The sequence below is a fragment of the Poecile atricapillus genome, chromosome 1, assembly GCF_030490865.1.
Source record: "Poecile atricapillus isolate bPoeAtr1 chromosome 1, bPoeAtr1.hap1, whole genome shotgun sequence".
Classification (NCBI taxonomy): domain Eukaryota; kingdom Metazoa; phylum Chordata; class Aves; order Passeriformes; family Paridae; genus Poecile; species Poecile atricapillus.
In genome coordinates, this window is record NC_081249.1 from 160260622 (window position 1) to 160287172 (window position 26551).

The 26551-nt window shown below is 39.2% G+C and overlaps 1 protein-coding gene across 5 annotated transcripts in view; it reads left to right on the forward strand.

Moving 5' to 3' along the window:
• Positions 1 to 26551, forward strand: part of NRXN3 (neurexin 3) — a 961828-nt gene that overhangs the window by 334769 nt on the left and 600508 nt on the right. For all 5 annotated transcript variants that reach the window (XM_058828761.1, XM_058828777.1, XM_058828767.1 and 2 more), the window contains 2 exons: positions 2634 to 2837; positions 10413 to 10439. In XM_058828761.1, coding sequence (XP_058684744.1) covers positions 2634 to 2837; positions 10413 to 10439 — 231 coding nt within the window. The remainder of the gene's footprint in view (positions 1 to 2633; positions 2838 to 10412; positions 10440 to 26551) is intronic.

Below are 26551 nucleotides of genomic sequence, written 5' to 3' on the forward strand. Positions count from 1 at the left end.
CTTAATTGTTACAAGGTTTCATTGCATCATGTTTGTAGCAGACTGGCTGGAGAAGAGACAGTAATACCTGATTCAGGCTACTGTGAGATGTCAGCTGAAACACTGTCCAGATGTTTATGTCATCTTCAGCAATTCTGAGTATCCTTCAGATCCTCCTTACATAAGTATAGTAGTGAGGCTTGGGGTTTCTTGTTGAAGGACAGTAATTACCTGGCAATGGGATCAGTAAAGCTGATGGACACAAGTTCTTACTGAAGGGAAGAGACTCATTATTACCACGCTTTTGGTTTGTTCTAGTCACTGCAGAAAAACTCACGTTTTCAAAGCACCTAACACATGGCAGTGTGGAGAAGGAAGCAGCAGAGCTGGGACACTTGTGTCAGCTACTCCCACTCGTAGTCCTGATATCCTCCAACCCCCTTGTCGCAGTTATTCATGTGCTAGGGCCAGCAACTATGTTTCATGCAAGGCACATCTGAGCTGAAGGCGTCAAAAGAGCCATTTCATGCTTGACTGCATTTTCTAATACAATCTGCAGAGAGAGAGAGAGGAAAGAGAGCAAGAAAGGTGTGTGTGTACATAGGCATTGCCTTTGAGTGTATGTATAATATACAGTACATTTAGTTCCAGCTTGCAGCTGTGGGTGGCAAGTGAGAGGTGCAGACGTGAGGGGGAAGAGAATTTCACTCTGAAGAAAAGAAACTACTCTTCCACCTTGAAAAGGAATCTTTCTTTCCTTCTCTGTGTCTTGGCCAAATGAAGATGTGGGACCCCAGGGCAGCACTGGCAGCTGGTACCAGAGATGTGTGTAATGTATTGGCAGAGTGGGTGATGTGTGTAGAAACCATGTAGAAACCATTCTGTGCACAAACCATGACAGTGTGTGGCAAGTGCAGCTAAGAAAATTGGTGAGTTCACAGACATCTTGATGGTGCTCCCAGAAAAGTTTTAATATGTTTGTGTGTCCTAGGGCTGCAGATGTACTGCATACCAGCTATTAGTGAGTGTGGTGGGTTGCTGCACCAGCACAACTGTAGTGATCCCCACCAAATGTTTTGGAACCGTATACATGTCTCTTCTGTCACTTTATCAGCTTGATATTTATATCTTTATTTATCACCTCATTTGCATATTTATTGCATTTCAGTTCTGTTACCGGCCATTTTGCCACGGGTGCTTTATGGCATGGACATTTGGCTGTTCCTCGGTTTCCCATCCATTTACCCTACTGTAGCATCTAACATTCAGACACTGAGAGCTTGTAAGGTTCGGCTCTGCCATACTTACTGTTTTCTGATGGAAATTCTGCTCTCATTGGCTGGGAAAAATGGGGAAAAGGGCTGAAACATAAGGATATTTTTATTACATTCCAAATACATGTTTTGCAGTTGGTTAATTTAGATAGACTGTTAATTTACTGAGGGGTGGTGGGGTGGTGGTTCATGGAGAGAATCCCAGTCAACTGTTTGAGAAAACTTCAGCTGAACTGAACTGGATGAGGTACTGGTAAGAGGGCTTTATGGGGAAATCCGTACATGTTTTGAGGAAGCTGAATCATTCTATGTTTTTTTTTTTAAATTCTGGGATTTTAATATGTAGTTTTAAGCCCTACATGGGGCAATCTCTACAGCTGTGCCTTTGGTATGGGTTGGCTGTGGGGAATAGGAATGCTCTGATTCATACGTTAATGTATTTGTGTAGATTTGTAAATGTTGCAGATAAAAATGCTTTTGAACATATTCTGTGAAGAAACAATGATTGCTATGCTGTAGTGCTTGCTGCAGTTCTAACACAAGGCTTTAATTCTACCACTTGGAGGAGAATATCACTTTCTGCAGGCAAGACCCTGAATAAATAGAGAATGCTAAATTTAACTCTTTTCCGGCTGAAATTCCAATTTTCTTTGACATCTTCAGAGATGATAGAAAAATAACTTCTTTCTTCACTTCTTTCCCCCCTCTTCCTGGCTTTCAGTGTGCTGCTATCTTCTAACTTTTCCTGCATTTGAATGGCCCTTGCAATGAAGTTTGGTTTGTTCTTTTCTTCATTTGCATTGGTTGTATCAGCAGAGCTCTTCTACCATTGGTTGTTAGTAAGTAGTGGAAAAATATAAAACCACAAAGTGGAACAAATCTGATTTAGAAAAGACCTATTAGGAAATCCACTTTATACAGTTGTTTGTCTTTAAAGTGATATCAGTGAAATGAAATTCCTCTCTAAATCAGCAACAGCAAAAACACTAGAAATTAGGACTCTAGTCATTACTGCTAGTCCTAGGGAAGGCTAGACTTCAGTGCACTGAAGGAGATTGCATTTTCTGGAAGATGTGAAAAAATGAAGGCTTTGCTACCTTATAATCACAAAAGGGCTCTGCCCTAACGTGCTTGACCTTGGGAATTATGTGTCCATGGGTACTGCTGTCACCAGTTGCAGTGACCACTATATCTTGCTTTGCTGCTTGTATTTGCCCCGCAGGGTTTCTGGATGCAGTTTAATGTTTGTTTCCCCCAGTTACATACCTTTCTGTGGCAAGTGCTATGGTTTCTGTATACACAGTGCTCTGTGGTAGACGTGAGGGTTCTTCAGAGGTATAAGTTCTAATTTTTTTGCCATTGTTTGCTGATTCCTTGCAGAGGCCTCTATCTTGAGCTATGATGGCAGCATGTACATGAAGATCATCATGCCCATGGTTATGCACACAGAAGCAGAAGACGTGTCCTTCCGTTTCATGTCGCAGCGTGCTTATGGGCTGTTGATGGCAACCACGTCACGAGACTCTGCTGACACTCTGCGCCTGGAGCTGGATGGAGGCCGGGTCAAACTTATGGTCAATTTAGGTATCGTATAAACACCTTCCACCACCCTCCTCACTATTAGTTTGGGCTTGTGATTAGTGTTCTTTTAAAAATTATTTCACTTTCTTTCTGTTGGTTTGATTGGATTGGACTGATTTCTAAAATAACTGCTGAAACTTTTATAATTATATTCTCTTGCGGGGAGAAATTCTCTTCTGCATTGTTGCATGAAGATTTGCTGTCAGTTCTTCGTTATGAACAGTGTTGGTTTATAAGTCTTTAAGTTCTTAAGTTTCCTTTCTTGGTCTGGGACTGGTGAGCTCTGTGTGAAACATGCTACTTGGTCCATCTTTTGATCAGTTACATCCCTCATTCATCCAGCATCACTCAAAACAGTCAAAGGCAAACATGGAAAGGAAACAAAATTTGATATGGTGGCAAGCAGAAGTCCTGTGAACCCCCTGCTCTTTGCATAATTTGGCAGCATTTGATACAGCTCACCATATTTTATATATCTAATAAAAAAGCCTGGTGTTTTTGTTGTGTCTTTATAAAAAAAGAAATTAACAATAATAAAACTGCATCACTCCCCATCCCAAAGGGCTGTGTTCTGTCTCCTTAGAGTTACACTTTCCCAGAAAATAATTTAAAAAGACAATTGGAAACAAGTCCAACAATAACAACAATGCAGAAACAATTGGGAGTGAATGTGCTATTAGATTAGCCTCAATTAATTTTCTTGCCAGTCTTTAGGTACTCTACAGAATGAAAAATTTTTAAAGAATATAAATACAGGAGTTGAAGATTTCTTTCACTTTTCAGTGATGCAGCTTGTTGCTTCGTGTGAATTCAGGAATATAACTAAAAGGAAGTTCTGACTCAAAGAGGCAAAACTAGCATAATAGTGCATAGTCTTATACCTCTTAATGTGTAGTTTATTTTATATGAAGCTTTGTGAATGGTCCATGAAAATTTTTGTCAGCTTTCTAAGGCCCGCTGAAACAAGCTTCACATTTTTTGAGCTAATAGGATCACCATCTTCAGAGCCCTGGTGTGGCTATCAGGAACAAACCACATAGCAGCTTGGTTTACAGAATATGTTGTCCTCTGGAACTAGCTTGCTTTTTAAAATTGCACCTGGTGGGTTTTATTTGGCTTTGAAATTGTGAGCCAGACCCTATTATTTACTTTTTGAATAAGAAAGTGAAGATGCATCAAACAAGTTCATATCTCTTAAAAGGAAAGTGTCCATCTAAAAGTCTATAGAAACTCTTTCCTTTTAGTAAATAAGAGCAAAACATGAACCAAAAAAAACCCCATATATTTGCATATTTTCTCTGCTTAGCTTGACTGAAGAAGCATAGAGCACTATTGAATCAGTAGCTGCATAAGAGCAGTTGCTGTGCTATCCAGACTGGCCTATAGGACAGATGGAATAGATGAACCTCAGCTGTGACATTAACTCCTCAAATAAAGAGAAACAGCACTCTGATGATAGCCATCTCTTCCTGTATTAACTCTAAGCGAAGGAAAATTTCATAGATTTGCAGCGTTTCTCTGGAGAACAGCTCAAAAGAACTGCTGTTGAGCCTCCTTACATGTTCAATGAGAATCTTCAACAAAGCCCCACAGTGTTTGTGTGTTTATATGTGTTTGCATTTTCTTCTGATCTAATTAGTTGTTGCTAATAATCAGGAAAAATGAGATTATATTTTCCCCATTTCATTTTTTGAAAATTATGGTTAGCTTTTTTTTTTCTCAGAAAATAAAATTCATCACTAAAAGATTGGTAGAGGTATGCTTCTGTTGGGGAAGTGATGGGGCAACTGAGTATCTGCCCAACTCCACAGCATCCTCTTGTAGCCCAGAGCCAGTTCTTTTACTTTGCAAGCCCTAATTTCTCTACTTGTTGAAAGGAGAGTTCTTTGCAACCTGTGAGTGATGTGTTAGTATTTTAATAAGGGCTGCTTTTATCACCTTTGGTATTCTCACATGAGAAGTACTACAGCATGAAAATTTCCAGACTTCATCAAAAATTGTCACTTTTTCTTCTGAAAAAGGTACCACTTGTTTGATTCTGTTATATCTTCTTAAAAATGAATGAGAATTAGGGGAATTTCTCATTTTGGATGTTTGGGGCCTCCTAGACTTAGACCCTAAGTGGATATGAGGAGGGTATATTTGTATAACCCTGAATATACTTATTTTTTTAATGCTTACTCTTTCCTTTCCAATTTTCATCACATCATGCTGGCAGAAAATATTTTCCCTCAGGGCCTGTCAACATTGTGTGCCTGATTGGCACAGGTCACTTTTAGCACTCACTGGGATTTGTTATGCCATCACCTAGCCTAGAGGTGGACTGTTCAACTCCTACTGTCTGGCACCTAAAAGAGTGGCTAAAGATTTGACAGATGGACTACACATGTTCAGAAAAGATGTGCTGTTGACAGCTTAATGCAGGGACAAAATCTTTAAACAAACCTCTGTGTAAACTGAAGGCTGATTCTGTGTAGTAGCAGGGACTGAAGCAACGTGTATGCCACATTTTGCCAGCTTTTCAGCTGTAAATTTTTGTCATGTTGAATCTTCCCCAAAGTGACTACAGGCTGGACCAGTGAAAACCTGTCAGCACTCTCCTATGTCTAACTCAACAGAGGGGTAATTCAGACTATTGGAACCCAGATTGAGCTTCACCTCTCCTTTATTCAGATTTATAAAACTGTCAGAAAGTGTCCTTGAAACAGGACTTTCCTTCTGCAAAACAGCATTTACCTTGCTGTTGAAGAACAGAATTTGAGGAGGAATCACCTTACTAAAGCCATTCATTTCCAGTTGTTTAAGTCATAATAACTTTGCATGGAGACTGCTCATAGCCCAAATGTCACAAACAAGAACCAAATCTTTATCCTACCTTGCCAAAATCTCCTTACCAGTGAGAAACAGTCATCAACACCACCTCTGAAGATCTGAGTATGCTTGGTGCTGACCTAGCTACATGCCAGGATCCCCCAAGCATCTAACTCACGATGTGTATGAAAAAGGACTGTTTTGAGGGGTGAGTTATTTAATTGTGCTTTTCTTCTGTCATTTAATATTGTTACTAAGAGCTGTCTCTTTCTTCTCTTCTCTGATCTATTTCATTTGATTACTTATTATCATTTGTGTCTTAATTAAGGTCTTTCCTACGTTTTTTTCCTTTTCTTTATTTTCCTTTTCTTTTTTTTTTTTTTGACTCTTCTGTGTGTTTTGGTTGTAAAGCTTTCCCATACCCCATCAGCCATGGTAAATCAAAAGATGGTATTCGACCCTTCAAAGGCCTGAAGCCTGCGGCCCGCACAGCAAACAGCCCTGAGAACAGAGCATACGGAGCAGCCTGCAGGGGCTGGCATATCCCTCTCACCCCTCAGCACTCAGTGTCCAAACCAGCCAGGGGAGAGAGGCACAGTGGGAGTGGGTGGCCTTGGGCAGCTGGGTGCTTGCTCTAGAAGGTGGAAAGGGAAAGGAAGAGCAGCAATGAATAATTCTCTGAGGAAGGGTGCAAGGAAGTTGCTTCAGACCTTTCCAGTGTGAGTGCCTGAGGCACTGCAAATCTTCATGTTGAAAGCAGGGCTCTCTCAGTAGTTTCAGGTTTTGTTGTGTGAAGAATAGAAATCCAAATATGATACGCATCTCACTTCCCTTGGGAAGGATTTTGAACAAAAGGGTCTGGAGTGGAAGGAGAGAGAGAGAGAAATTATGCAAATCATAGCTTGGAACATGCTTGGGAATGAGTTTTGATGCTGAGATGATGTGCAGAAAGGGAACGAAATGGCTGGTCTGATAGGGAGATCCATGTTCACATTTTTTCTGCCATTAATAAGTGGCAGGGTTATAATGTTATGCTGACTTTCATTAAAGAATATTTCAGGTTTCTTTCTTCCTGGCCTGATACATATTCAGGTCACCGGTGACTAGGATAAATATTTCCTGCCTCCTCTTATTAAGGCAGTGTACTTATCTCTCTCACCTATCTTTTCCTAAGATAAATCCTGAAGGGTTGCAGAGCCATGTTTGCCCATCCAAAAGGGAAAGTTTCTTTTGCCATTTCTATATAAAAATAGTGCAAGTAGGACAGAGGCAAGGAGCCTCAATGTAACATAGGATAAATGTACACAGGACTGCATCTGGCTTTCCCATAGGAAATAACTCAGAGTGAGCTTAGAAACAGTTGGGCCCTGATTATCTTTTTTTGCCTTTTCTTGCCCTTATGTACTCTTCCATAGACACATATGGCTGCTCATCCAAAGAAAAAAACATTTTGTCCTTACGTAGTAAAGGTGACTTTCTTTCTTGATTTGAGGATTAAATAGCCCGAAGCCTTAGCAGCATCAAATACATATTACTATTTTCAGACAAAAAGATAAAAATGGTAAGAAACACAGGCCTAATTTGCAGATCTCTGTTTGCTGCTAAAGATACCTCCATTCAAGCAATGGGTCCCTTGTGAAAGCCAACTGCAATTGAGCTATTTAACCTTTTGGAAGGAGAGTGTCTTTGGCCCATTTTCCAGGTAATATGCTCTGGAAAACCTTTCATCTGAGCACTAAGGAAGGAGCTTCTGGTTTACATTAGACAATTAATGAAAAGAAAGTAACTGCAGAAGGTCTTCCCCACTAATCCTGCACCCCATACAGTAACAGACTCAATTTTCACTTCCCTTCTATCCACCACATTCCCTGTCCAGTTGCTGAACTGGCAGGTGACTGGATTTACAGCTGTTCAGGCATACTCATCTCCAAAACCCATCTCAGAAGCAAATACTGGTAATAGGACTGAGTGCCCCAGATGATGATTACCAGAATTCTTATTGCCCTGGTACTGTGCAGGAGGAATCCCGAGGAGTTTTTTTAATTACTCCTGAATTAACCAGATGCTGCTCTTTGAGCACAAAGACCAGACTACACCTGCACCTTCACCGCCGGGAAAAATCTCCTCTGCTTTGGATTTGTATTGTTGTACTAGTTTAGAGGAACATAAGTGTTTTCTTTCTTTTCAAAAACTGATTTCAGAGGGAGAGAAAAGCTTTATGAATTAATGGTTGGAATATTTTTGCATTGCTTTGGGCAAGGCTCAAAATTAAGACAACAAAAAAAACCTCTATGCACGTTCTTTAATGGTAGTGTAGATGGTATGGTGGTGCTGGTGTAACAGAACAAGCAGATACCCTCTCTTTGGTGCCCTGCAGGATCCAGTTAGATAAAACCTGGATGAGGAGCTGCTTCCTTTGGAGTGCACCTGCGTGTTTCTGTCTGTCTCCCAATTGCATGGCATTGCAGACTTTGTGCTCACAGTCTGGAGATGTAGTGGTGCCATGTACTTGTCAGGGCAGCCCTCTCAGTGGCCTGGACTCTCAGCCTTTGAAATAGGAATCTTGCAGCCAAGATAAGGGCTACACTGATTTTCAGTTTGAAATGTCTATCCCTTCATCTGGAGTAGTGTTTCAGCCTGAGGGCAAGCCCTAGGACGTATAGTTATTGCGGTATCACTTAAAAAAAAAAACCAACCAAAACAACAAAACTTTGCATGCATCAATAACACAAGAGTGATTTTAGTCTCTTCGATGAATGTTGCTGAGAACCAGCCATGTATGTTCCCTTTCCAGCATACTTGCTCTTTAGTCCATAAGAAATTCCCATGTTCCAGCTGTAGCAACTCTCTTGACCTCACTTGCCTGCAGTGAGACTTGGGTGTCTCTCTTGCTGTCACTCTCCGTCAGGTCAGAGAGAGAAGTTCCCCTGCATGTACTTCAGAGCTCCCTTTACCCCACCCAGCTCCTGTAAAGGGATATAGCCACCACTGTATGGTGATCGTAGCGGTTGCTCCAGGGCTGTTTGCTCCCACTTTTCTGTTGCGGTTGACGACACATGACAAACCTAATCGCACAAAACCAAACCCAGATTTTCTCAGGAGAAGTTCTGCTTGAAAACAGACTCTCTCTGGCTATGTTGTGATTGGTATGTCCCTGCTCATTACAATTCTGTATTTATTATTTATAGACTTGTTCTTTCCCCTCCTTCATTTTTTAAGAACTGTGTTTAGCTGCTGAAATAATTTTCCTACATCTGTCTGAGCAAACATAAAATTGGTCCAGCTAGGAAGCAAACTGCATTGTATTTCTCTGCCATTTTGTATAATCTCACTTGCTGGGCCATATCTCTGTAATGAGTACAACCACTCCTGGTGATTAAAGCTCTAGTTGTCCAGACAACATGTCCACTAGCATGGTGCTATTATTCATGGCCTTGATTTCCTGAGAGAAGGTCAGCATAGCCCAAGATATGTAATAGCACTATAGCCTATGTTAGATGCCATAGCAGTGGATGTCCACAAGGCTGTAAATTGGCATTTATAAATGAAAGATCCTCTTATGGATCTTATCCTGCGATACGCTGAGCATTAGTGTGTTAAAAGAGAGGAGCAATGCTCAGAAACCCTCTAGCTCAGGCTCTCCTACCTCAGCTTGCTAGCTTTTTGGAGACTACTCAGTTGCCATTTATTAGATTCCACAAGCACAGCCTATTTTTCTCTCCTTATCCCTCTCTTTGTCCCTCCCTTTCCTGTGACCTCTGAATGAAGCAGGGCCAGCAAAGGTTCTCAGATCTGCCACTTCACTGCCTATTTCATCTTCTCCCTGAACGTTACAAACGCCCCACTCAGTCTTAGCGTTCAGACAGCAAGATGAGATCAGGCTCTGGGGAACTGGCAGAGCTGGGGACCTTTGAGAGAAATCCCCATTCTCCCTGCCAAGCCCCCAAAAAAGAGCATTCCCAACCTCCAGAACTAGCTGAAATCTGGGCTGGGCGTTCGTGCGGTTAGCTGTTTGCAAGTGGCCATTTTATGATAGGACACAACTGGGCAGTATATTAACCCTTTCCTCGCCTGAGCGGACAGTGTCAAATGTGTCTGTGCACATATTGAAAAATGTTTTGGGCTGGCTTTGGGGGAATGAGAAGAGGGTCTGTCTTTGGGAGAGCTGGAAAGGGTTAAATATTGCACCAACAAACCTCATAGACTGATTTTACAGGTATTCTCTGTTCACAGATGGTGTATTTATGCAATAACAATACAAATTAATTTAAAAGAAACCAAGTGTAAAGGTTTGAGCTTCAAGCTTAGAGAAATTCCTAAAGGTCTCTAAAAAGCAAAATGACACGTGAATGTGACTTGTGTCTTGAGGGAGATTTTTATGCCTTAATTATAAATTTTTTAATTGTAATTCATATCAGTTCATATTCTGGAGTGGAAGATTCTCTTAGATTTGTAGGTTTCTATAAGAAGAAAAGAACTTTCTGTGTCAACATGTGGCTATGTATGTATATTGGTATATTTCTCTATACATATGTGTATATATATATGTGTGTATATATATGTATATATATGTAACAGATATTTACATAGAATATACTGTACATATACACCCACTCCTGAGCTTGTACAGACTGTGTATAAGTATAAAATGGCCACATCTCTTTGCGTGTGTCTGTCCCCGGAAGGGTGGACTGATTGTTTTTGGATGTCTGCAGCTGTTACCTTGAAGGATGCAATTTCATCTTTCATTTATTTTTCCCCATCTAGACTGTATCAGGATAAACTGTAACGCCAGTAAGTTTTCCCTCAAGTTTCATTTTGTTCTCTTTCTATATATATTAAAATAACTTTATTTTCTTTGCTGTTTTATAAGCTGTTTTTCTTTTCTTTTTTTCTTTTTTTTTTTCCTTTTCTTTAAAAAAATCTTCTGGAATTGAAGGGTTGGGTGGGATATGAAGCTGGAGAGGGAGGAGGGAAGACTTTAAGGTGATTGTATGTGGAAAATTTTGTATTAGGTTTCTACAAGGACGAGATGAACTGTTATTTCATAGCTTTGCAGAAGAGCACCTGAAGAACCTGATGAGCTGATACTGTATTTCACTGGTAACCTGTTGTCTTTATGAAAACTTTTAAGGAACCACATAAGAATAACAACAGGTACTGTATGCACTTCTCCACTACAAAAAGGCAGGCATATTTAAAAACAAAGAAAACAAGCTTCTAACTCTTGCTTTACTGCAGAATGTTGACAACTTAACATGATATTTATTCAAAGTAATTTCTTTTTGCATATGGAATAAAGAAAAATTAGATTTTACATTTAGAGTCTTACGTATCCTTTGTATATGTATATATATATATATATATATATGTATATATATAGCATTTGCCATTCTTAGGTTTCTGTAAGAAATTCCATTTGAACCTATGGGTCACCTAAGATTTCTTTCAGTATGTAGAAGTAGGAAGGAAGGACTATAAAATTTTTGTGAAAAATAACAGTGAAAGATCATATCCATTTCCAGACTGACTGAGCAAGCCAAATCTTTTCTATTCTACTTCAAAGAGCTGATTAAACTTGATGTAGGCCTCAAAGTAAAAAGCACTCCCCAAACAATGGAGCTGTTTAGCTCTCAAGAGTGCTTCGAGGCTTATCTTAATTTGTTATCAGATTCCTAAACTGGCAGGTCCTCTGTGCTAGATTTTATGTAGAAGTATTTATGAAGGGCAAATGGAAGCTGATTGAAACCCTACTTTGTACAAAAATGTGAGCAATTTGTTTTTTGGACTTGGGAAGTGGTTCCTGGGAGCCTGTAGCTGGGGAGAAGCTCTGATATGCCACAGCAGCTTGTTCATGATAATTTACTTTATTTCAATTATCAGGTTGTTATCTCAACCCACTTGTTTTACCTTTTTCTGATTTTCCTTCTCATCCCACTGATGGGAGGAAGCAGCTGCATGGTGCTTAGTTGTTGTATGGGATTAAACCACTACAAGTGGGATTAGTCAGTGTATGACTCAGATCTTGACAGGTCTTTTTGAATTCCTTTTGCTCTTGGAAGTTTTCACACTAAATTTCAAGATAGACTGTGCAATAGGAAAAAAAAAAGTGTCTTGAATGTAGTAGCTGAGATTGCCAGATTTTACACAGCAGTGGTGAGGACATTTACATAAAAATAGGATCTTTTGCTTCATAAGAGTTCATATACTCTTGCTGCTTAACCAGCTGTAACTCTATCAAATCACTTGCCCCATAGTTCTTCATGCTGTTTGTCATCTGAGGATTCATTTCCTCTGGTACTGGACAACAATCTGATATTGTCAGCACCTTCAACTTTTGATGATAGCTGCCTGTTAAAAGCTTAGCTATGGAAGACTATCTTCAGGTGGGAAATCAGCTTTAGTAGCAAGTAGCAATTGTCTGGTTTTTATGCAAATAAAAAGCTAGCACTAATTGGAAGAAACATTCAAAAGAACGAGAACAAAAAGAGAGGAAAAAGAGAGTCCTACAATGAAAGCAATGGGAAGACAGTTTGAATTCCATTTTTTTGTTAGTTTCCCCATAAGCATCAAAACATCCTGAATCATTTTGCTACCATCCATTTTTAATAGTTGAGCCTGTTGCATTTTTAAATACAGTCTTCCCCCGAAGGTTTAAATTTATTTCTTTATTTGAAACACATTGGATCTTCCTAATTTATTTTTTATGATGCTTTGCGGAAAACGAACATCTCTACCCTTAGTCCCTCCAGTACCTTGGTTTTTTTTGCTGCCTGTTGCAATAACTCAGGTCAGCTGTCCCATGTCCTAGAAGGGAGCCTGCTGGGGATTGGTGAAACTTGTATCCTTGAATGAATAAAATATGGTTAGGCAGAAGCAGACCAAATATCACTGTAAGCATTCCTGCAGGCACACTGACATTTACTTGTGCAGAGGGAGTTATCCACGTACAGATGTGTCTGCCAGGGTCTGTTGAGATGAGCAGAAGTGTTTTAAAGTAACTTGACAAATGGGCTTCCCAGCAGTTAAAGAGTTTCAGGTCAAGCAGTTGCCACTGGTAACTGAATAGAAGGCACCCAGTGAATGGTTTTAAAGGTAAACTTTTGGGGTTTTGTGGAACATGTAGCTTAATAGCCCATTACTTCAAGCATTGAAGTTTGAGAGGAATCTTGCATATTGTCCCAGGTACGCATTTATACTTGCTCTTAATTTTCATTGAAAAGATTGAGGGCTTTTCTCTCATATATGTTTGGGCTATTGTATATCTGATGCAAACCATTGTTTTCATCATTTCATCTTACCTTCTCTCTGTAGTTCATCATTGTTGGATTTCAGAGTTTTTTACTGTCTCTGTACTTACTTTAATATTAATCTAATTCTTTCTTTTCCCTCTTGAAGATACCAAAACTGATCTTTTCTGTTTCTGCATATTTAGAAGGACCCAACAATTCTTTTGCTCACACATTTATGTAGCTGTGTAGCTGAATCTGAAATCAGCACAACTAAAAGCAGGACCAGGATTTCCAAATAAACTGTGTGAAGGTGCACTGAACAATTCCTCAACATAATGTAGACAATGGAAAGCACAGTTTTGTTGGTTGGATTCATGGGGAGAATACATAAAGTCTAAGTATTAAAGTCTCTTGGAATTCTGCCTACACTTTTTTTTTAAGTAGGATTTCCTGAGAAAATGGTCCCTCTCCTCTAAACTGTTTATTGAAATGCATTGTTCACTTTGAAGAAAGTTGAAGTTCTGGTAGTTTTATAGTTTGTGCCATGTCTGGTGCTCTGATTTTTCTTCATTTTTTCGAAGTTCTCTACTCCTTAATTTCATTATTCCATATCCAGTGACCCCACTTCATATCAGATTAGATGTGGATAGCTTTGAGCATTCTACTCAGTATAAGTGCGGAGCACAGAGCTGTGTGTCCTACAGATTTGTTAGATTATGGAGGTGTTTTCATTCTATTCTTTTTAGGCTACTACTCTTGGTCTAGTTCTCTCTCCTGAAAGCCTTTTATGTGGTGTGTCAATATTCAGTCACATACTTTGACACTAATTCTATGAGAGATCTGCCAGAAGTAGCTCCTTGGGACAGTGAACACTTGTGTCTTATTGCTTGTTATTTCATAATGAGGCTTTTTCTTCTCGCTAAAGCATGCCAGACAAGCCATTGTCTATTTTCATGTCACTTTTAATGCCTCAAAACTTCCATATCTTCTTAACTGCTGCTAAAAGCATAAATGGAAGAGGATAAAAAAATCAGTCTAATCACTTCTACACAGTTGATTCTGTGTCTCTGTGAGTTCTCACAATTTAACATGTTGTTTGAAATCAAATTAATTTTTGAAAATAATGACAGCTAGAATGTTTGGTTCTGTTTTGGATGCCGTACTTACTGTATTTAGTGCCTTATTCAATGCAGTGTTAACATTTCATTTTATTAAGTGCCACTGTAACAACATAAAATATGAATCTATGATGTGTAACTTTCTGGGAGAGGTTTAAAGTTTTCTTTTTTCTGTTTTATAGTAAGTAAATAGGAAGCTGTGCTAACTCAGATCAAAATATTGCAAATCCCAGTGTCCTTATCCAATTCCTAGTGATATTAATGTCATTTTAATGAAATCTTAATAGTACTCTAATGAAAAAACATTTTGAAAGTGAAGCAGTATGATTAAACATACACATCGTATTTGTGACTGTACTATCTCCTAACTCCATTTAAACATAATCAGGAAGATTATGCCACTGTTTGCTCCCAGGTTCTATCTGTAGCAAGCTAAAGATGTGCTCTTGGCAGGCCCATTGCTAGAGTTCACAAACTCACATTCTTTCCAGGCTCTGGCACCATGAACACCTGGGCCTGTTGACCCCATGGTCTGACTCCAGTCACTGCTCTCAGAGCCCCATTCACCCTCATGCACGGAGAATAAAGGGCTCTCACCCAGGAAAGACATAGAAAAGGATTTAATAAGACAGGACAGGCTGCACTAATCAGATAAACATACTGATCAGCAGCTATTTACATGCCCAGCCCTTTTTATCCCCTTACCCTTATATTTATTTTCCCACTCTTGCTCTTCCCAAAATCACCTAAACTTCTCCCTCTTTGTGCCTTTGGTTTCTCCCTTTAAACACCTCCTAGTTAGTCTGTCTGGCCCCTAACCACTTTTCCCTGACATTGCAAATGTCCCACTCTATGCAGCAATCCCCTTAATCCAAAAGGTGATAACAAGAGCTACCAAATAGTGATGAGTGTCATGCTGGGACACTGGAAGCAATGGCTCTGCCAGGGCAGCCCTGGGAGAGACCTGGACAAGGTTTTCTTTGCTCAGGAGTCTGTGATTTGTGCTCCCACCTGCTGCTCTGCCCTGTGCTCCTTGGGGCTTGTGCATATGGGTCTTTGGTGGGCTGATGGCCCTGGATATAACCCAGGAAGACATTATGTGTGCTCCCCCTCTTGTTGCTGTCTCTCTGAGCTCTTTCATGGATGTGCAGATGAGCTTTATTTCATAACACAACAAATTCCTCTTCCCTGTGGCAGCTACTACAAAATGACCTCTTTTGTCTCAGACTTTCTTGATTCAGGCCAGTGAGAAAAATACCCTCTTGACTTAATGTCATAGTTTAGGAATGGTATTCTCCAATATAGTACTTCCAATGAAAAGAAAACCATGAGCTGCTCCCTTCCCTCCCCTTCAGTGGGAGACAAAAGGCAGAGATAAGTTAAGAACTATTTGTTGGAATTGACCATGACATAAGAAAATGAACAGCACCAATACCAATAACAAAAAATGTACAAAGAAAGGGTGATTTACGTGCAAAATTCCCACCAAGCCTGGGACAATGAAAAACAATTTCAGGCAGAACCTCCACCCACCCGAGCTTTCCCCATGACCAGAGAGGAATACTCTTTCTTCCCAAAAGGAGAGAAAGAGAGTCCCTTTCCCTGCCCTGGCAATGACATGAAATGGTATTGAATAATATTAGGGCCCTGGCCATGCCCACACAGCGACAGGCTCCCCACCCCCATGGCTACTGCAAAAAATGAACCCTGTCCTTAACCTAAACCAAGACATGTTTTCAACTGAGAGGTTGCTTGGTACCCCTACAAAGGGAAATAGTGCTTCTGAGCTTGTTTTACAAAGATGCAGCAGAATCCAAGCAATTATCAGTTGCAGTGGAGAGGCTAAGTCCCTTTATAGGCTGGGTTCTATGTGGACATCTATCTGGGTGAGAGAGAAAATGTAAAGCACATGTGAGAAACTGCTCCACTTCACTGATGTCTAGACAATATGTCTTCTGTAGATTACGTTGTGTAATTAGTTGCCAGAATATTCGCGCCTTTTTTTTTTATTCAAAGAACATTGGCACAAAACTGAAAACTCATGCCTCAGGATCTAGAAGGAACTGACTATTTTGTATGTTATTAATTTTGTTTGCGAACAACTCAGAGAGAGCATCTCTAATGAGGCTTTAAATAGTTATAAAGACAAAAATCAATCAGCACAAGCACTGCTTGCTATGTTGGGCACCACCTGTTCTGTAAACTTAAGGCCATATCAGTGAGCTTTAAGGATCAGTGTATATTGAATAAGGAGTGACTGGTAAAGAGGTACTAGTGATTGCCATTACTGGGGGCAGAACACTGAGTTTAATGAGCACAGGCTTTTCACAGTGTCTTTAGCCCTCCTCATCCAGACTGTGCCATGAAGATTAAGGTTTTCCTGTGGCACAATTGGTTTGAGCAATTCTAAACTGCAGTTTGCTGTATCACAACGTCCCCGAATCCCAGAATATTTCATCAGGGGCCACAGATCTAGGCTACGAACACAAGTCTGTGTTTTCTAGAATTCAGCTGAGCCCAGCTGTTAGTTAACAGGAGTCAGGTCATCCTTTGAAAGTCTCAATTCTGAGTCTTCAGTTTCAGTACTCAGGGAGAGACAGGTCATCAGTATGGAGAGATGGCGATGATGAAAGCAGAGCTTGGCAGAATGTGTTCTGCATTATTTTTACCTAAATTGCTGTGGCGAGACCTAACAAGAAAGAAAACTAACCTTGGAAACTCAGCAGGCATCTGTCAGGAATCAATGACCACTTTTGGAAAACAGCTCTTCTGGTTTGCTGGCTATTATTCCTACACCAGCAGCTTTTCTTGATTCCTTTTGACTTTTGAAAAGATTGTCTTTGTGTTTGTTGTACATTTATAGTTATATTTAATTTTCAATTTCGGTAGCCTCTCACCCCTTCTTTAGGATTATAACTACAAAAGAGAACTGTTTTGAAGGTCAGAGCAAACCATATCAATCATCCTGTCAGTCACTAAGATAGGTACACATTACTTAATGTTAAAAATGCTAATTAAGTATTGGGATCTTGGATGCTATAACAAAGATTATGAAATATGAAAACCGTGAGGTAGGTAGTTTGTTGTTTTTGTTTTGGTTTTTTTTTTAATATTTTTATTTTATTTTTAGAGGAAAACGATACTGTTGAAGCTTGGAGTAACCTAGAAAGAAGTCTTTTGATGCTAGATTTTATTTAATGATACATTGAATTAACTAATTGTGGTCAGCAACATTTCTCTCTTATCCACCAGTTGTTATATTATCAGCTTCCTTTCTCACATCTGAGGAAAACAGTCTTTTTTTCCTTTTCTATTGCAATATTTGCAGGATCTCAGCCAGGATGCCTGGGGGGGGGTGGGGGGGGTGGAAAAAAGCTTTGATAGAAAAATGTGTAAACACCTCGATTTGTTATTTTGGCCACTTTCCTTGTATAAATTGATTTGTGTTGTTTTCAGATCAGCTGTCATCACTTGCACTTTCCTCAGTGTTGTGGTTTAACCCCTGTAGGTGGTTAAGAAGGACACAGCTGCTCTCTCACTCTCTGCCTGCCTGTGTATTATCAACACTGTTTTGCTAGCAAATCCAAAACATGGCATTGTGTGTGTTGCTCTGAAGAAGTTTAACTCCCTCTCAGCCAGACCCAGTACACCCAGGAAAAGAACATACCCTTGAAAGCTTGTGAACATTTCGATACAGAACTTAGAAAGGCAATGCTTTTGCTGCCATACAGTAAAACAGAGGGCTAAAGGTAGACTGAAACAATGTCATTTATGGTGTCCAGCCATCAAGTATTTGGTAATTTCTTTTTCCATTTCACTGATTTTCTTTTTCTACACAAGGCACTAAGTTTGAGGAAACTTGCTGTGTGAGAGGTAGCACCAGAGAGCTGTGTAGGAGTATGAAATATATTGTTTCCAGGATTAAGACATCAGGCTGCTGACTATCTTAAAATCAAATAGTGACTTGCATTAGGGCTTTAGTATTGGCTGCTGTTTCCATGAATGCTGAGAGGGTTGATAGAGAAAAATTGTCTTTCCACAGCTGAGAGGTTTATTCCAGGTTTAATAATCCTCACAGCCCACCTCTTTCAGCAGTGACTGATACTGTTCTGCCACGGTGACCCATCATATTGCCTGTATTTTCCACTGCTAGGCTGGCGTGTATGGCAAAAGACACTGCTCTGAGAAAACTTTTCTCTGGGGCCAGAGAAGTTGTGCACAGCACTAAGAAGTTCACTTAAAAAATATCTACTGATGCTTCTGTGTTTAAATTTTGGCTGCTGAGAAGTGAGGTGGGGAAAGGTGATCTGCAGATTTGTGGGCTGCCTCTGGAAGAAGCAGCTTACAAATGTTTGCTGTTAGTGTAGGGACAAAATGAGCCATGGAGAACAAAAACCCTTTTTCTCCCAGAGAGGATCTTTCTTGGTCAGGCTGGTGCACACTGGTGTATGGTGCATATGGCAAGCGTGCATTACTGCTGCATCTCTGGAAATGCGCGTTTAGCAAACCTCTCAGCAGTAATGTATTCTTTTCTAATGCCTTATCGTCTGCTCCTTTCAAAAAATGGTGACTCTTGAGATTTCAGGGCCAAGAAGACAGCTGTTGCCTTCTTGCTTCTTTTGTGCAAAGGGAGTACACTATGTGGAAAGCCTTGATGGCAGAAGAAACCTGACCAAGATGCCACAGATGTGTCTGATCAGTGGTGAAGATTCATTATATCATCATAAATAATTTTCTAACTATTGGAAAATGCAATGTGCTGAGAATTTTCATTCTGAATGTGAGAAGTTAGAAAGCCTGAGAGAAGTCCTCAAGTAATTTTTCCAGTTAAATATAGTTTTGATTTGTGTCACTTCAGTGATTACTATATTAAACAGTCATGTGAGCTCACTTCATTATGGAAAAATAACTTCTTCCTTTTAATGGATTTCCCAGTGTCCATGCATGACTATGAGCTGGAAACCAGATCACCAGGTATAGTTTTAATCATCTAAGAATATTTTATTATTTTCATTTGCTCGTGAAACTGGAGTGCGGAATCACCAGAAAGCTTGAAACAAAACAGGGAAGTTATGCTAATTACCTGTTAATGCAAGAGTAGGTTCAGGTAAGGGTTCAATTGTATATTAATAAACTGCTACCATGCTGACATCATTTGGATTAGTGTATTTTCTGTTCCCCTTTTTCTTGTAGGGGAATCTTATTTGAAATTATTCAGCCCCCTGTTTTGAACTGGTAGGGAAATGAAGAAATGCAACTACTATTGTTTTTGGATCACATGAGCATCTTTCAGGTTTCAAGCTGTTGCTGCTTTACAGAGCTGTTAAACAAAGCACTTAAACAACTTAAAGTTGCAGTCTTCCATCTAGCATGGTTCTCCTCCTGAATTTGTGGGGTTTAGTTCTTAACTTCAAGATGGGGGACAATATTTGCAAAATTTTTCTGCTGCAAGCAAAACCACAAGACTTTCTTACCTGAGTTGGGGAAAGATGTTATATGTTTGATATTTCATGGTCTCAAAACCCTAGTCCATTTGCATGTATGTGAGGAGTTCTAGATATTGAACAGATTCCCTACATTGCAGTTGACATGTGTAGAGTTTATAATGGTACAGTTTCTAATTTGAGCAAAATGGGTTTGCACATTTAGTGCAAGAGAAAAAACTGCCTGGTGCAAATGTTGATGGAATTTCATCATTCCTTTTTAAAGACAGACATAATATAAAAATATTTTAATGCAAAGAGGCCCCTGGTAAGAACTATAGAAATGTGGGAGTTTTTTTTCCTTGTAGGCTTGTAAGGAGTATTTGCATAGTTGGATAGTGAATGAAGCCAGGAGTTTATGAGGGCTCTTACAGATTAAATATTCATTTCTGCTAATATGTAGCCAGTTCTACTGTGAAAGATGGCATCAAACATCATGTGGCAACTCTGAACGTTAATGCAAGATGATAGATACATATTTATAGAGGCCTAGAGAGATTTTTAGAGGCCAGTACCCAGCTGGTTAAATCATACACTAGTAGTTACCATTATATTGTAACTTTAATTGCATGTACCCCAATCACATTGCTACAGTAGCCTATTCTGCTACCAAATGGCCTTCTCCCATGAAAATACTGATCATAGTCCTAGAATTGCCAAAATATTGGTGCCACAAGTGTGCCACTTCTTTTTTTTTTGTGATGGACAGAAACTAGCCTAATTTAATTCTGTGCTTTCTTATCTTAGAAAGAAAGAAAGAAAGATTGTTACTTTCAATTTATTATATTATGATATTTTTGTGCTTAGGATAATTTTAGATTAAAGGAAACCTGCTTCCTAAATTATCATTGCCATTGAAAGCTGCACCTACAAAATTGACCACTCCTTGTTGTAATAAAGGTTTATAATATTTCACTCACTAGTCATGCTTTGATTTAATTCAAGCATAATAAAATGCGATGGAGAAGGTGAAGCAGCATAAAAACATTTAAAAATACAGAACCTTTTTTTTCTCTCTATTTTTTTCTTTTAATTTTTATATATTCTTTTTTTTCTTTTTTTCTGCAGCACAACAGTATTTTTCAGGGAATGCTGTATCCAGCAGGGCTGCATAGAAGGAATCATTTGTAAGCCCAAATGTGTGTGATTATGCTAGGAATGCCAGTACCCAGTTCAAGGAAACTTTCCTGACTGGTGTACTCCATGTGTGTCTTAGAGGGGGCTGAGCACCATCTCGTGGTGCAGCTGGAGATTTTGTAGTCTCCTTGCAGTTCATGTGCTGAGCAGCTTAAATGCACCTCCAAAGTGATATGACCATTTTGCGTTTGCTGTGTTACTGTTTTCTACCTGTGAAAGGGTTGAAGGTGTGTTCAGAGCGCTTTGTAGAAAGCAGCAAAGATGAAGGTTTTGTTCACTGGCAGAGCTCTGTGAGGTTTGAATGCAAACAGGTGCTTGACAGTAGCGCTGGGCTACCATCTCTTCCATGCTCTACAGGAAGCAAGTAACTCTGGCAAAGTGTGGCCTGTACCACAGGCCAGCACAGCAAACAAGTGTTTGTGCTCTGCTTCCTTGGAGTTACTCCTTTTTGCCTCAGATGAAAACAGCTGAAGCCATGCAGGTGAAGCTTTGTGCCTTAAGTGCTATAAATACAAAAGTGGAGACTGAAGGGACTTCCAGGCCATAGCAGAAACTACTCTTCTGTCTCTCACAGCTGCACCAAATCAGGTTATCCTAACTTCAGTGTTCTTTCCTGGAACTTATATCCACATAGCGTGGATACTGTACTGCATTTAAAACATTTGTTTCTGCCATCTGCATCTGATTCCAAAAGCAGGGTTCAGGAAAGCTAGCGATAATTAAGATCAGGTTTGATGTACTAAGTATGTACAGAACATCCTTAATAAAATGTACCAGTTGGAATACCTACAGAAATGTTTAACACCTCTTGAGATTGTAATTTTATAGAATACTTAAGAAATTGAAGTATTTTATAATAATTGGTACAGAAATATGGATAATCCTTCATAATAGGAACAGTCAAGAGTAGATGTGGGGCAGCTAGGCTAAGAATGTATAGAAAATATTTATTAAACCCAGTTATATTGTTGTAGCTGATATTCAGTCATGAATAGGCATGAATTCAGAAAGGAGTTTCCTTGATTAGGCTGTAGAAACCCTGTGAGGCACATGGAGGACATGATGTTGCTTTAAAGCCAATCCTCAGCTGAAGCAGCCAGAACCTCTCTGAGAATTCTGAGTAGGAGTAATTAAACAAATACATATGAAGTCCATTTTAAGGTAGTATTGGAACTGCGTCTAATGTTAATTTTATAACAAAACCCCCTGACTTTAAATTTCTACAAGATCTTGTGCTTTTCTTTACCATAAATTCAGTCTGATACTTCCTGAGCTGAGCCAAGATAAACTTGAGAAATAAGTGTGTTTCACCATTGCTCAAAGAGTGACTGGCAAGGGAGCTATTGAAAAACAGGATGAAGAACTTGGGCTCTGATATTTGCTTAGGGAGCCAAAGGGCTAGAGAATGTTTCCTATCAGATTGCAAAGTGTGAATGTGGATGGTGGAGTGTGGGAAAATGTTACTCTGAATGAGTGCCAGCTACCTCCCTCGCGATGGGTAATAGAAAAGATACCTTCCTGTTTCAGGTAAACTTTGATGCATCATAAGGAAATATTTCTTCCTTATTTTGAGAGAGGTGCTTTTCTGCTTTGCCCTTCCAAGCAAAACATTTTTGTCCAATTCACTCAAATGGAGTTAAAATACAGATCTATTCCTCTTTCTTGCAGTGCTTTTTATTGATTTCAAATGTCAATTATTTCTGCATTGTAAGGGGAAAAGAGCCAGCTTTCATTCTGATTGCTGAAACGATGGTTTTCAGTAGTCCATTAGGAGGTTATTAAGATGTTTTTCTACTTTAGCTCTATTTTGCAGATGTACTGAATGTAGTCAACCCCTGTCAAATTTCACAGGATTTTAGGTGTTCAGCATTTGTGAAGAGATCTACTAAGAGATCTACTTAAGAAATCTACTCCCAAATATTATGGGGAAATTTTCAGAGCTGAAATTATCACAAATGAGAGGTTCTGTATATTTTTTTCCTGTCGTGAGGTAAATGAAGTAAATCCAAGTTCTTGGTACAGGTATGTCTTCATGTTGCCTAATTGAAACACTGTGATCAGAACAAATTAGGTTTGAGAAGACTGAGGATCTCAGTCACTTACCTTTGAATGAAAAACTGTGTTTTAATGTGTTACAGGTTTACCTCTGGTGACTTGTATCATGTTGAGACTCCATAGGTGAACATGAACATGTTTTCATGTAAGATTTATGCTTTTGCTTTTTCTGACTGGACCAGAAATGAAACAGAAACATCACTTTCCTGAGAGCTTTGGGAATATAGAAAAACTTAGGGATACCTGTAGAACTGCAGTTGTAATAAACTAAAGGAGGGATGTGTAGTAAAATATTTTAACCCACTTTCCTTTTTTATTTTTTTTTTTTTGCAGAGGAACAGTAACTTAATCTGAAAATGAGCAAAGGCATTGCTTTATTTTGGCATCTCTTTTTTGGTCACAGCACTAAAAGAATATTTGATTCTGTTTCACACTGAGTTAAGATTTGAGCCTAAAATTAAAAACCTTTTCTGAGGAGTTCTTAAGCATATTTTTATCTTTAGAGTATTATACTGATGCTGATGATTGAATACTTACAAGGCTGCAATAGTGGTGGAATTACTGTCACCATGGAATTAGTGAAGAACAGAATGTGCAGAAGCAGTAGCAGTGATATTATGGGCTTTCAACCCTGCCCTAATATGGTGACATTATTCAAGCATTTCTGACAGTGATGGAAAGCTTTGTTGCAGCCATTCAACCCTAGTGCTACTCTACAAGTTTTAGTAGAGAGGGAAGTATGAGCAAAAAGAAAGATGATGCATTCTTACTCACTCTTGTTTCCTTACTGCACCAGTATTATATGGAGGGATCCAGCTTTTATGTTTGTAAGGGGGATATGTGACTGAATTTATTGCCAGTGCACTTTTTGGAAACCTGCAGGCTGCATACTGATTGAAAGAAAAGTGCTTAGCTGCTAACTACAAGCATACCTGAAGCTGATCAGTTAGGGATAAAACACTACCCATGAAATGTGAACACTGTTAATTGCATCAGTACTGAAATAAACCTCACATTCAGTCTCAGGTGACAATAGTTTCAGATCTTTTGCTCCTAAGTAGCTGTAAGTCTTCTGAAACTGCAGCAGATCCAGTGTAAAAATCTGTACAGCTTTTGCACTGGCAGAGGAAAATCTAGGAAGAAATTTGTCAAGAGCATTGAAAACACATTTCAAAATCAGCACTTTCTGAAGAAAATTATCTGGAGTACTAACAAAATCACTGGCATACAATTTCTCTGGCTGCAGACACAGAGGTGAAACGAATGCAAACCCTAATTTCTAAGCATCAGAAGCTGTAGGGAAGTTTCAGTCAGTTCTTATTGAGTATAGAATATCTCACAATGGAAAATCAGGTGGTGATTAGTGTTGTGCATTGTTCTGCTTACTGCTAGTTTACAAGAATACTATTAATGAACAGTTCATAAGGGTTCATTGTGCTGTGGAACTATTGATCTAAAGAGACAGATGTTTCTAAATCACTTTAATCACAGTCCACTGCCCCAATTCTGTTTGGTTGGTCCATACTTCAAGCTTATTTTCTTTGAGTACTGAGAATTCTGTTTATAGCTTCTAGGATTCCCACAGTGGCTAGAGACAGAGCCTAGCATCCCATTCCTACCTCACTTCCACAGCCTTCTACTGTGGCCAGCTCTTGTGTGTTCACAGGCAAGAGAGACCAGAATGCTTGTATTTGAAAAGGTTAAGGCACTCTTGGTAGGTGAACTAATTTAAATCTGTAGCCTGATTGCTACCTAATATCAGAGAATACCAGTATGTTGACATAGTAGACAAGTAGTCTATCTTTGCTTTGATAAAAAAATCATCTTGGTGCCCTCAGAGCTAAAGATAGTACTGCTTCTGTTTTTATATTGAGTGCTTCAGGTCTGTGTGAAGAAAATCTTAGTTTCAGTTCTTTCTCATAGGAATAGAATCTATGTATGGATATACTGTTTTTACAGGATGGCTTAGAGACAGAATCTGCTCTGAAGATTTTATTGTCCAAATGTGTTCAAAGGATGAAAGGCATAGAGGGAGTGTATGGGCATTCACATTTAGACTAATGAATAAATTAAGTAGTATTTAATTTGTTGACACTAGTCAGTGAAGAGTACTAAGATCTTCCAGAGAATGGTTTAAAGCTGTAAGCTAAGTCAGCCTCCTCCAGTGGGCCATTTGGAGCCACCTGCACCTCCTGGTGATTGTCAGGAGCGTTACCTGATTGAGGCTTCTTAAATCACAGCATAGTCCCCAGATAATAGTACTGCTACTGCTAACCTCTACATAACTCTGCAGTATCAGCACTCTGGGCAAGTAATTTATTTACCAGAATTTTATCTTTCAAGTGGTGTGCAGCTAATAATAGTCACCTTCTTGCCAGAAGGCTTTAGGAACTGAAGTCATGAGTGTCTGTAATGGCTTTAGTATCATAAGTACAAAGGTATTGTGCAAACATACTTAGTGCCTATGAAAGAATTGTGAATTTCTGTTTATTACCCACAACATTATAGTAATAAGTGGCAGTAAGATGAAATTTTTTTCAAAATGTTAAAGGCCAGATCGTCCAGCTGGTTCATTTTGGTGGAATCACAGCATGCAAATTTTTCTCTTTTATGTCTGGCAATTAGTTTTCCTGAAAGAAATCAAAGAAATCAAATCCGTGGCATATGTGTAATTTTCGATGTAGTTATTTAGATAGACTTACCATCAATTCAATGAAAAATGCCGTATCAATGGGAATAAAAATCCAGATTAAACTGCAATAAAGAAAATTAACTTAAATGAGCAGGAAAATATGGACATATTTACGAACAGAAGTGTGTGCAGTGTTCTATCCATACGTGATCAAATCTTACCTTGAAATTGGAAAGTGTTATTAGCAGTTGTCTCTGTCCTCTGCTTTGATTTTTCTGTATTTGTTTGGAAAAGTACATTGGGGGAGATAACTTTGTTTCTTACACCAGTACCTTCATCTTCAGAAACTGTGTGAAATGATGAACCTGATCCTTAAACAACAGTGGAACAAATGTTCAGTCTCCTGCATCAGTAATAACTGGACTGCTTTAAATGTGGTTAGTATGTAGGGGTTTATAGGCTTGATATTTATGCACTGTACTTCAGATTCAGTTGTAATTTCCATAAAAATGGAAATAATTAGGCCAGAATGATGAGGTTGACATTAAGAAATTATACTGGCTTGCACATAATTGCATCTCTCTCTGGATGGCTGCAATTATCTGCAGACTGGGTAACAGGTTACCTGGTTTATGATACTCTCCCTAAATGATGTTTTGCTTCTTTTCATTACTATACATTACTTATACACCTAGATTGCTACCTTACAGACATGGCAGTCACTTGGTTGCTGTAGGAAGAAGCACTAAAGCTAAAATTTGCATGTGTGCTAAAAAAGATTAATTCTTTAAATAAAAGTGAAGAGATGATGCTGACTGACCCTGTGCAGTGAAGTATGATCTGTTTACCCTGGTAAATGTTGTGATGAGTTTTATGTCAGTGTGGTTTCCCTTTGGCTCTTGCACTGGGAAATGTCATTACAGCTGTGACTGAAGCTGTACCTGTTCAGATGGCTTTCTCTTTTGCACTCATGGAGATGTCTAGAGTTCTGGCTCCTGTGGCTTGCCTTGGCAAGTGGCAGGAGGTCAGCGAAACACTGCTGCTATTAAACTTCATAACTTTGACGAGATTCTCATTTTGGAATCTGAGATGAAAATGAAGCGGATTGTTACTGATTTTCTTTTTCTAATTACATAATAATGGCATAGGCATCTTCATGTTATACAGGAGTGTTCATGTGATTATCAAATCTATACATGTGGTCAGAATTTTTCTGGTTTTAACTGTGTCTCCTGGCATTTCATTTCAT